Here is a 12,778-nt window from a genome sequence, read left to right as displayed (position 1 = left end):
TCAGGATGGGGGGAAGAAACTTCCACTCGCCTCCTCCGGCCTCTCTGAGACCACAAAAACCCAACCAATAATTCCAAGGTCAAGCCTGTGGTTTGCTGTTGCTCGTGGCCTCCCAGATGGAAAGGGGCTCGAAACAATCCAAGTTCAAATGCCTGAAATGGGGATAATCCCTGAGATTTCTCAGCACGGAGCCTCCACCAGCAATTGTCTGCTCACTCCTTAAGCACTGGATGTCACACACCATTACTCCAGCAATCTCTGATGGCCAGCCAGTGGCTGAGTTTCCCAATCAAAGCATCCACCTGGTGGGAAGGGTCAAGGAAAAGTTTTAATATCCTTTAAGCCTCGTGAGAGAACTAAAATGCTGCTGTGGTGTGTTTCTTAGTCCGGCTGCTGCATGAAATGACTTTTCTAGGACATGTTTACAGCAAAAATGATGGAGTAGTTGATGTTTATGACTTCTGAATGTCACAAATGCTGGCACGGAGAAGAGTTGAACACATTTTTAATTGCAGAAACAATTAATGTGTCATTTTAATAGCTAATAGCAATAAAAAATGTGTCGCTATTCAGTCAATAACACAGAACTCACAAATTCCAGAATAACAGATATTACAAAAATTAGGCAGAGACTGTGCAATTTGGCCTCTTGCCTTCCTGGATAATCAGCTGCAGTTGTTTCCATTTTAAAGCAGCATTTGGGACTGTTATGGGAATCCCATGTGTCATTATAGGCCACACATCATTTCCCAGCACACCTGCAGGTCCCCTGTGCTGCTCCTCCATCCACCAGGGATAACTCATCCCAGGGAGTGTCTGACAGCTCCATCACAGCTCACACAACGTCTTCCACCTCCAGAAATCCAGTGGGACAGTGCAGGCATCAAACAACCTCCCCCCTTCACAATTATTACATTTGCGCAGAATTTCATGGCAGAGGTCAGGGGCCAGTAAGTTGAGAGAGTGAACTTCCAGAAGTATTTGATTTTAAAACCACACCAAGAGGCAGAACAATGAGGAGGGGGTTGTGACATTCCAGACAAGCCCAGAGAGCTCCCTGGAGAACTTCCTGGTCTACTATGGCACATAGCCAGCCTGCTTGGAAGCACTGAGGAACTGACAATGGCTCAGTCACCCTCCTCAAAATGATTAACCAGGCTTGTTGTGGGAAGAGCCTTATGCAACTGGGTTAGGAAGGCCAAAAGAGAGGAGTTTTCTGGCTCGTGGAATGCTCTGATAGAGCCACGGGTGGCCAAGCCCAGCAGTTCACAGGGTGGTCATTCCTCTGTGGCACAAGGGTTTCCAGCCAGCAGGGGCAGGATTTCCAAGGGAATCATTAATGTGGAGGGTTTGAGCTCTGACAAGATGGCCCAAACCCGCCTAGAAGGGCTCAAATCACCTTCTGTCCTGTTTTAACACAGACACTCCTCAACAAGTCTATATTAAGACCACTGTGAATATAGAGAAAACATTTTGCATTAAAAAAAAAGAACAAAAAATGTCCACTATGCACTGAAGTTGTTTCACAGCCAATATTCCTCTTGCCCTTTCCACACAGAGTGACCACAAAAAACGCTGGGATGGTAAAAATATTTCCTCCCCAATAATGCATCCATCAACGTGTCTAGCAGCAGCACCACAAACTTGATTTGCAAACGCAGGTTTTTGAAGAGTCTGTTACATTTACCCACCTCTTCCTGTGCTGAGCTGCAGCAATATCTTTCTGGTTTTAAGTATCTTTCTGGTGGTGGCCCTGGCAGTCCCTGGAGCCCAGCACAGCCCCTCTGCAGACACAGAATCCCTGAAAGGCTGAGGGTCAGGGGGTCTCCCCAGTGACACAGGGACCCTGTTTAACTCTCACCCTTTTGCACGGGGATGACATCACCAGCTGAGCTTTGAGGTTACACAAAAGCCCTTTTCCCAAAGCCTGGAGCTGCTGCCTTGGAACAACCTTTGTGTGAGGCTCGGGCGCTGCGCGAGCGGACGTGCCTGCGGACCGGGGCTTTTCAATTTCTCACCCACATTTGCATCTTAAAACTTGTCAAGCTCCACCTTAGCACATCCCCCCCACGCCGGGCCTGGGCCCTGCTCTCTCCTTTCAGGCTGAGGCTGTGCCCAGTCCCACTGCCCTGCAGCTCCCAGCTCTGATCCCACTGGCACAACACGCTCTGATCCATCCTCCAGCTCAGGATGAGGATTTGGGTGGATGTGGGGAAGCAAAATCAACCCCAACCCTCCACATTGTCCCAGTGCTTGACACCCACCTGAGGGGTTCAGTCAGGAGAAGCAGAAGGAGTTTGCTCTGAGGGTGATGCTCAGCCACGGGGCCACTCTGCAGCTGCCACCCCAAGCCACCATTTCCCAAAGGCCCAGAAACTCCTCTGCTCCTGGGCAGCAGCTCCTCATGGACCTCATCTCCTTGACCAGGAGCTCGCAGGGAGTTTTTCTACACGAGATCTTTCCCAAACATCCACATCCCACCTACTTCAGTCCTGTGGAGACCCACTCTTAACTTTTTGGGACAAACAGCAGGTGGACATTGGCCTTGCTCACTCCAGCACCAGACAACCCCAACTTTTCCACCACAGCCTCCTTCAAACGTGGCTGTGTTTGGCAGATGAACCAAGAGCTGTACTTTAGAGAAGCCCTTAGAGACTTGCAGCTGGTCAGAGAAGAGCAGGGACACATCCAAGACCCTGATCCCACAGAAAGCTGCAGGAATGGTTTTACCACTAGATGTCACAGCAATGCTGAGCGCTGCTGCTCCTCTGAGCCCTGGAGCGCCGCAATTCCTTAAAACTCAGTGTCGGAGCCCCAGAACTTACAGCCCCAGCGAGAGGGAGAGGAACCTTCTCCACCAGACCCTGGAGGGGACCTAATCCCGAATCTGAGCCCAACACTGGTTTTACCTGCACGAACACGGTGAAGAGGATGACAACAGTTGTTGCTGCAATGAAGAGCTTTTTCCTGTGGAAGTCAGGCAGCAGGAAAACCAAGGAGAAGCAAATGGCCCCTCGGAGCCCCCCATAGGCAATGATGAACTGGTCCTTACTGGTGATGGTGTTCACGTGAAATCTGTTCACAAAGAAAGTCAGCACAAGAACCCCTGGAAAGCAGGAAGGTAGATTGAGGCACATCAGTTAAATAGGACAATTAGAGAAAACTCATGATCTTACATTTTCCAGTAAAACAACATGGAACTGGGAAACACCAACTGCAAGGAACAAGCCAGGGCACAAGAGAGTATATTCCCAATATGCCACAGGAGAACTTTTCTTCCAGTCTGACCCAGCGGGTTGAAATTTGCTTTGTGCAGATAAAACTTAATCCCCAACATATTTCTAATTGGAGAGATTACAAATGTTGACTGGCTACAGTCCTGAAATATTAATTGATTTATTCTAATTGGTGATAACAAATGACTGAATTGCTGAGGTTACAAATGCTTTTGAGGCAAATTAACAGCAACAACTTAACCACAAATTGCCCTCCTGTTTGCCAAAGTTTCCAAGCAGTAGCTCGGATAAGTAGCTATATTCCACCTGTGTTAATGTTATTTCTTTCCCTCAGATTTATACTACACAAATTGAAGGCCAGGTGAGGTGACACAGCAATTGCTGTGATTTACAGCCATTTGCAAATGCACAAACAGATGCAGAAAGGTACAAAAAGTCAGGCCTTAAATCAGTAGGCTGTGATTTTAATCCCAATGGATGTGATAAACATTCCATTTCCCAAAGATTAACAGCCATTTTGAGAACTGATGGCACCTCCTGTCACTGACTTTTGTTAGGAATTAGCTGGAGCCACAGCACTGTTGCTTTTCTAGAGGGTGTTTGTAAAAGAAATAAAAACAGTGCATTTATTATGTACATATCAAACCTCTTCCCACACACCTCCAGCTAAAAATAGCTGAACTTTTACCGTACATTGGAGGAGTGTGAAGAAAACAAAAAGCTGGGGATGTTTGGGAATAGGGAACTCAGTAAACTGAACCCTGTGGCACCTTCCCCATCTCTGGAGCTCTGCAGAACTGGTGCCCAGACCAGCAGATAGGAAGCACTTGGGTGTCAAGGTTCTTTGCAACTTAAAAAAGAAATAAAACAAAGCCTCCCTCAGATCACATCCACCCCTACTCTACAGCTCAGGCAGCGCCGATGATTTAAAGGAACAAAATTTACTTGAGCTGATATCCTGGCCTTTGTCTTAATTTAATCCTTCCTCATAAATTATTATTAGCATTCCCTAAACTAATTCAAGGCCAGTTTGCTCCAAGAGATGACATACAATTAATCATTCTGAGCAGAATGTATTTTCTCCTGCAGATACCTTGGGAAAGAGCAGGAGGAAATCTCCCCAGGGCTTCGGTATCAGCAGAGCCCCAGTGCTGCCATGCAAGGGCTCTACTTTCCTTTTTAGATGATCTTCCTCATACCAAAGGAATTCCCCAGGTTTCAGCAGAATCATTTCTCAAACATTTCAAGCACTAAGAGTGTTCTATGAAGGACTGGGTACAGTTTACACACCAATCCCAGCACTGCCCACCCAAAAATCCCCAATTCCTGCAGGGAAATGTGGGGGCACCTCCCTTTTCTGGATCAGTGCCTCAAGCCCCTCCAGAATCCTGGAATTAAGACTGGAAAAGTCCTGCAAGATCATCAGGTCCAACCATTCCTCCAGCATTGCCAAGGCCACCACTAATCCATGCCCCCCAGTGCCACACCCACAGGTTTTTGGAACACTTCCAAGGTTGTTGTCTCCATCACCGCCTTGGGCAGCCCATTCCAATGTTTGGCAACCCTTTCCACGAAGAAATCCATTATTAATTAATTATTAATGAATCCAGAGCTGCTGGATGGCTCAGAGCAGGCCAAGGTCTAATCTCAACCACCATCTCCAAGGCTGGAGTTTCCTAGTCTGGCTTGGTGCAGCCCCTTCCCAGTTCTCACCCTCCCAGCTCCCTGACAGCTTCCCAGGAAGGTGCTGCAGGACAGGGACACCCTGCTCAGGACCACCCAGACAATCTCCAGCCCTGGTTTGTGTGTTCTTATTTAATTCCAGGGAGATTTTGACTGGAAAAGGGTGGCTGCAGCCTGAGCCCTTCCCTAATAATGTGCTGCATAATTTAAGCTGCTCTCAGAAGGGCTGTGCTTAAGGGAGGATTTTTGGGGTACTTTTGTAGCATTGCTGTGTTCTTATATCTTGCAATGAAGAATTTTTGAACTAAAAATAAAAAAATCAAATTCACTGAGAACTCCTTTCATCTGAGCAAATAATTTAAGAGAAATCACTTAATGGAAATAAAACACATGAATGTACAAAAAACTGACTAATGAGCACATTTCCAAGTATGGTGCACAGTTATTAAAACAAACTTTGGCATGTCCTAACAGCTAATAAACCCCATTCTGCTCTGCCATGCTAATCATGGCCTAACCTATTTAAACAATTTCTTGAAGTGTCTGTCAAATTCGAGTTCACTGCTCGACTTACTGGTTTGTAAACATAAATCCTGTTGAACATTTTTAAGCGCTTGAATTCTTTGCCAAAAATGTGTGCTGTTATTTTCACAAATATTGTTAAGATATAAAAATACCCATAACTGAGGCACTCATTAGGTGCCCAACACTGTAAGAGGAATGGAGGTCCAGCCTCTCCCAGCAAGGAACCAGCACAAGATGCAACCATGGAGAATGGAAACACAGCACATCTATTTTTTCTGGTCATTTTCAGTGCATGAAAATGGGATCCCAGGGAATCCTAGAACCAGGAGTTGGGTTTGCATTGTAATTGTGGCTAAAGAAACTGCAGAGATGAGTTATCAGGAGAGTATTTTCCTGCCTTGCCCCTCGTTATCACCAAGCCCTGATCTCTTTATTGCTGTGAAGTTGGTCACACACCCTGATGGGTTTTCCAGGGATGCTGTAGACCCTCCATCCATGGAGATGACCAAAAGCCATCTGGAACATTCTTGCCTGTCTGACCCTGCCCGAGCAGGGGGTTGGAGCAGATGATCTCCACAGGCCCCTGCCAACCTCAGCAATTCCCCAATTCTGCCACTCTCAACCCTGACCTGAAATTCTTGAGTAGGAGCAGGAGCATCCTCACAGTTTAGGTCCCAAATCTCATCTGGAATGAGAGCTACTGGAATGCTCCTCCAGCTTCCCAGTGAAGGATGCTGCTGTACACCAGCTTGTTAGGAATTAAACCCCTAAATTCAGAGGATTTTCATGGATCTCTCACCCCAAGGTATGTACCTACAAATTCCCTCCTGCTGGAAGAATACCAAGGGACTAAAAAACACTGAAATGGAAGAGGAGATCGTGGCAATGAAGGAGGGTGAAGGAAGATCATGGCAAAAAAGGGACATGGATAAAATAGATCTCATGAGAGCTTCTACCCAGTGAGCTTCTAGCACCAGTGAGGGCACAGAGCAGGGAACTGCCGCAAAATGCAAGATTTGAAATTGAGTGAGATGGAGGAGCAGGAAGCATTGGCTGGGAAGTCCCAGTCCAGTCTGAGCATTCCCATCTGGAATAATCACACTGCAGAGTGAGCAGGAAAGGAGGACGGAGGGGCAGAGGACCCTCTCATCCAATGGAATCTCATTCTCACTCCCATAAACAATAACACACATGAAAAACCAAGATCTACGATTTCCCCTACCGAGTGCCCTCCAAACAAGACAGAAAATGACCGTGAAGCAAATGTAGGGCCAGTTCCACTCGTGGTTTTCTCCAATGGTGGAAACTCCGAGGAAGATGAAGATGAGGGTGTCGCTCACACTGCTCCACATCTTCATGAAGTACTTGACTGTGGTGTGGGATTTGAGGGAGATGTTGGCCTCCACGTAACGCTTCATACCCATGGCACAGGAAATGATGCTGAGGAAGTGAAAAATAAACAACAGAAAATAAATGTGTTTGAAATATGAAAAGAAAAATATGGTTTTCTACTTTAACACAGAAAATCAACACATTAGTTATGAAAAAAGGGAGTTTCATCAAGTCTTGGACATTATTGCAGACATTTCACTGAGGGCTGATTCACTTCCTGCATCAGGCCAAGAATATCAGGACCACTAGGACAATAAAATACTTCATAGGTTGCCCAAACTGTCCAAATCTGGATTTTAACAGATGAACAATTCATCACCTGTTGCATTTCATCAGAGCACAAAGCAACACTTCCAACTAACACCCAACTCTTCCCATCTCACACACCATTTCCAGTTCTTTAACTTTGGGAACTCTGACCTTGCAATTGCCTGGCAATTTTTCATGGATAATTGGTTCTTCAAGTTCCAGGGAACATGGCATTAGCCTAATCCATCAGCTTTTCAAATCAATGTATTTTCAGGCCAGCAATCCTAGGAGGTCAAAACAATTGAGCGCTCAAAGTGCTGAAGCTCCGTTTTTTATATTTTAATCTGGACCAAAACATTTTTATTCTAAATATTGCAGCAGGAATAGAAAAACGGTTCTAATTTCCAAGATCTGACTTCCAGTGCTGCTTGGTAAGGCCATCTATATTTTTATTGCACTGAAAACCAACTCCACAGGGAACATCACAATGTTGGATCACAGAAAAGCCAACAGAGAAGAAGATCCTTGGCTTGTCCCTGGCTCTGGGTGTGGCCAGGACAGGTAAGTGACCCAAACAAAGGTGTTGAGAGAGGTGGTGGCTCACCCAGAACTATCAACTAAAAGATGCTCAGAGAACTGCCAGGCAATTACTGCTTTGCACTGAAAATACCCTGTTTAACCCCAGAATTCCACTAACATTTTGCATTATTTTGAAGACATAAACATTTGGGTCTGTTTGAATTTAAAACTGGGTTTTAGGGAGAGGATCTGTGGCAGAAGGAGAGAATAGGAAAGGTCAGAATTGGGAAAGTCACAATGCTTTTGCTGAGGAATGGGATCCTCTGTTTTCCAGCAGCAGGAGACTAAGACTCAAGTCCCTTTTTCACCAAATGTTTGAGTTCACATCTTTCATCTCCTCAGAAAATGTACCAGTACATAAAAATATTCTAATACAGGTCTGGTTTGATTTATCCTTTTTAGGTCTGCCCTGCTTTGCCAGAAAGAGCAACAGGGACTCAACCACAGACTAGGAAAAAAAAAATTCTTCCATTTCTGTGTCTGCCTCAATAAATAGTAGGGAATATAGTTCCAGTTAAAAACTAAGAAATCCAAGTACTTATGGGCAAGTGACTTCCAGAGCTGTGGTTTTGGGGAGTGCTTATTGGAGAATGGACATGGGATCACAGCACGGTCACAGAAAAAGAAGAAACTTGTCTTGTCCTGGCTAAAGATGGACATTGCCACCAAGGCAAGGGGCAGGGGAAAAGAGAATAAGAAAGGAAAAAATCCAACTAAAACCCATTTGCAGAACAGTTTCACAGAGTGAGCTGTATTCAGATTTTTTTTTTTTTTGAGTATGTAGAATTGATTTTTTTGGCAATCAAATTATTTTTCAAAGAAAAAAACTGCCAAAAGCTGCTTCTCATAATACAGTATTCCCTGGCCACAACAGAATGAATTGTTTGAAGTCCAGATCTATAAGACAGGCATTTATAATTTGGCAATTAGAAGGGCACAGTGCAGGAATCAGCTGCCTTTGCCATTGTTTTGCTTTAGAAAAAAATGCATTATTCAAAAGAACAGCAAATGGGTTCCATAATGGGTACAGCAGATTGTGATTGATAGAAGGAGACACCATTAGGATTGAATGTTTTCTGCTCCATGATGATTATGCAGCATATTTATTTCACTGTTCTGTCTTGCACTCCTATAAATAGGCTTTTCCTACCTATTCCCAGAGCTGGAATTGTTTTCAGTAACACTCAAATATTGCTCCTATTAACCAGCCGAAGAAACAAAATCTGCAAGACACAGGAATGGTTTATATCCAAAGCAACATCATTAGTTTTAAAATAGATCTCCCAGATACTTCTGTGCTGAGCTGGGAGCCCACTTCATTTTTTATTTTCTTTTTATCTTTTTTCTCGTCAGCTGCACAGTTGTTTACACTACAGCCACTGATGCAGGGTAGGTGCATTTTGGTGTCTTTGGGGGAATATTAAATGGTTGTGATCCTCAGCACCAGCTGACTCAGTTTGGGCAGGAGAACCACACTCAATAAAACACAGGGCTGGATCCCTCTATTTTTCCTCTCTCTCTGCTTTCCAAGGTGAGATTCTGGTGAGCATTGGGGTCTTTCTGGCTATTTTTGTCTCAGCATCTGCTCTGACACGGAGATGTCCATCAAGGAAAGCACAAAGCTTAATTAGTCCATTAAATCTGAACGATCTGGCCCAAAATTATTCATTTTATTAAAAGATCTACCCAGGTAAAAGAAAATTAAATTAACTGAATGATCTCTGACAGCTTTGACTGAAATTGGCCAGCAGATTCCCAATGTTACTGCAGACAGGGGTGTTGGCTGACACCTGAGGCCAGACATGAGCTGTGTCTGAGCTTCTGGAGCCAACTCAGAATCTCCAAAGCAGAGATTTCCATTAGAATCCTCTGCTCCCAAAAAAACAGGAATATTTCAGGCTTCAGTTCCTGTCCCATCACTCACTGCTGTCACACCAAGGGCTGCCAGGCAGGACATGCAGATGGGGAAGGGGATGTGAGAACAGAAGTGCTGCAGACCAAGATCAAACCTTTCCAAGGAGCTGACTAAATTCTCCTTGTAACTCTTCCCATGTTGGTTTTGACTGGGTCATGTGGAAAATAACAAAATAAGCTAAGAAACTTCTTCTGGCTCTGCCAAACCTACCAGACCTCTCACTGTTGGAACATCCAGCCTTTCCAAACAAAAACCATGGAGCTCAAACATTCCTCAATAACCTACATAAATCTACCATCAGCCCTCATTGTGCAATTTGGGAAACAGAGTGACACTTGGAGAGGGCCCTGCTCTTCGTTATACACAGATTTCCAAACTTTAAAATGTTTTTGGATATTTTTCAGTGAATATAGGCAGGAAGTTTTCCTGGAGAGAGGAGCTGCAGGGCCTCACTTACGCCACGATGCCGGAGAGGTGGAACATCTCTGCAGTGAGGTAGGACAGGTAGCTGTACAGGAACACAAAGAGGGGCTCGATGACACGGATGTCCTTGGTGAAACGCGTGGTGAAGGCAGCAGTGAACCCAAAACTCAGCCCCACTAAAACTCCTCCCAGCCCAACCACGAAGAATTTTCCAATTCCAGCAAAAACATCCATGCTTTTGATGGTTGGCATCTCACAGAAAGAGCGAAAGAGTTTGTAGAGCACCTTGTGGGGGGAGAAAGGAAAGAGGGAAACAGCTGTTAATTGGATGTTCACCAGACATGGTCATGACACCAAATACAAATACTGGGATTTCTGCCAGTGCAGCAGTCACCTCCTGCCCAGGAGCTCTGGCTCCCACCAGGGGACTGCTGTGGCCCTCACAGATATTTCTGTCCCCAGACATAGAGTCAAAGAGAAACCTGAAAACTTCTAAATTCACCTGAATACTGCCAAGGACCTCAGTGCCAGAGAACTGGACCAGGATCCTCTGCTAGAAGGGGTTGTTGATGACTTTTCCCTCAACAAATCACAGAATCACTGAGGTTGAAAAAGCCCTCCAAAATCATCAAGTCCAACCAAGAACCCAGCACTGCCATGTTCACCACTAAACCATGTCCCCAAGTGCCACATCCACATGGTTTTTAAACACTTGCAGGTGTTGTAACTCCACCATTTCCCTGAGCAGCCTCTGCCAATGCTTAACTGCCTTTTCCACAATGAAATTTTCCCCGATAGCCAATCTAAGCCTCTCCTGGTGACACTTGAGACCATTTCCTCTCATCCTGCCACTTGTTCCCTGGGAGAAAAGATTAACCCCCACCTGGCTATGACCTCATCTCAAGGAGCTGTAGAGGGAAATAAAGTCTTCCCTGAGCCTCCTTTTCTGCAGCTCTTCCATCCCATCACTCAGCACCATGCTCTGCAGGTTAAACACCCCAGCTCAGGCTGGTCCTTACCACGGTCACGGCATCATTGAGGAGTGATTCCCCAAAAACCAGGATGTGCAGCTTCTCATTGACATGGATCTCCTCAAAGACAGCCAGCACAGCCACGGGGTCCACGGCGGCGATGAGGCTGCCAAACAGGAGGTTGTGCAGCAGGGACACGTCCTGCAGCCGGAAGGATTTCACCTGGCAGATCCCATACAGGGAAAAGCCGATCCCAAACACGTTCCAGATGGTCCCCACCACCGCGTAGAGCAGGATGGTGCCGATGTTCTCGAAAAAGGGGCGGCTGGGCATGAAGTAGCCGGCGTCCAGCACGATGGGGGGCAGGAGGTAGAGGAAAAAGATGTCGCTGTCCATCACTGGTGGTGATCTATCATTTAATCCATAGATGATTCCCCCCATGATGAGCCCCACAAAGATCAGCAAACAGCTCTCGGGAACGACGGAGGGCAGCTTGTTGTAGAGATGGAACCCTGCAGGGCAGGGAAGGATAAAACTGGTGATACCTCACCAAGGTCCCCACACTCCCACTGTCAGCAGGTTACACCTCAGAGTAGCAAAAAATAAATTCACACAGTGAGGGTGTAGTTGTTCAGAAATTGGTTAGAAAATCTAAAAGTTACCGAAAATACCAAACTTTTTCAAATTACTGCCTGTTCAGACCTCATTTCATCATAGCATAAGGTTAGAGATATATATTGAGGTAATAAACAAAAAGTAATAATCTGCATAAATAAAACAGTATTTGGAATTATTAATTATGTAATCTAGTCAGCAGCCCTTCTTCAGCACTAGCAGAAATAGCAATTTCTAATTTTAAACACAATACAGTTTCTATACATTAAAAAAAAAATCACAAAAAGCCTTGCCACTAACTATGAACAGGTCCACTTTTAATAGTATATAACCATTAGCATTTAAAGCTAAAAAGCTAAAAAATGTCCAATCAAGCGTGTCTTGTGCAATGCCCAACATTAGAAAAACCACCACAAGTACAAGGTGAGTTATTAAAAGAAAAAGTCATTGAAACAAACCTAATTAGAACAAAAATAACAATTTTTTAAATCTCTGATCATTATTATGCCTTCATGCATGTGACTAGAATTAGGGTCTCATTATGTAGCATGAAATTAGTCAGACAAAGACTCTTTCCATCTGAAAAATTCTACTCAGACCCAGATCTTAGAAACTTCTCCATTCTGAGGAAAAGAAATACAAGGAAAAAAAATGCTGCAAGATAACTTTTCTAGCAGTAATTTAACAGAATTTAAGACAATGCCTGGAGAAAAATATTTTTCTATAATTTTCACTTTCCCGTGCCCACTTTTTCAGAGGAAAACATAAAAAGATCAGATAATTTGCATAACTTAAATCTTTCTTAGATGACCTTGCACAGAAAATCAATGCACAGAGATTTTATTTTAGGCTGTGTAACAGCCTGGACACGGATGGAATTATTCCTTGGCCAGACACAGGGCACTTCTAGAAGAATAAGGAATCTCCATTTTAAGATGAAGATGGACCACCTACACAGAGCATGGCTGGAAAGGAAATCAAGGTGAACACACACCTTGGTGTGTCCTGCAGTGAAATCAAATTCCTCCTACTGGAAACCCGGTATTTTTCCTCCTAACAGCAACAGCACTCCCAGGTGTGAATTTCTAGATGGAAAATCACCATCTCCAGATGGAAAACCACATTTCCCTAAAATGCAACTTGTTTTCCACCTGTGCAGCGTCTCTGGCGCACAGTGTGTGAATTCTGAG

At 44.8% G+C, this 12,778-nt stretch overlaps 1 protein-coding gene across 1 annotated transcript in view; it reads right to left on the bottom strand.

The window, feature by feature from the left end:
* LOC118698672 (sodium/hydrogen exchanger 2-like) overlaps nt 1–12,778 on the bottom strand; it is a 34,367-nt gene that overhangs the window by 21,244 nt on the left and 345 nt on the right. The window contains 4 exon segments of the mRNA XM_054516375.1: nt 2,910–3,106; nt 6,667–6,884; nt 10,037–10,287; nt 11,022–11,485. Coding sequence (XP_054372350.1) covers nt 2,910–3,106; nt 6,667–6,884; nt 10,037–10,287; nt 11,022–11,485 — 1,130 coding nt within the window.

Source organism: Molothrus ater, chromosome 14 (genome assembly GCF_012460135.2).
Source record: "Molothrus ater isolate BHLD 08-10-18 breed brown headed cowbird chromosome 14, BPBGC_Mater_1.1, whole genome shotgun sequence".
NCBI classification, from domain to species: domain Eukaryota; kingdom Metazoa; phylum Chordata; class Aves; order Passeriformes; family Icteridae; genus Molothrus; species Molothrus ater.
The sequence above is the reverse complement of the archived record's forward strand: the minus strand, read 5'-3'. Positions and strand labels throughout refer to the sequence as shown.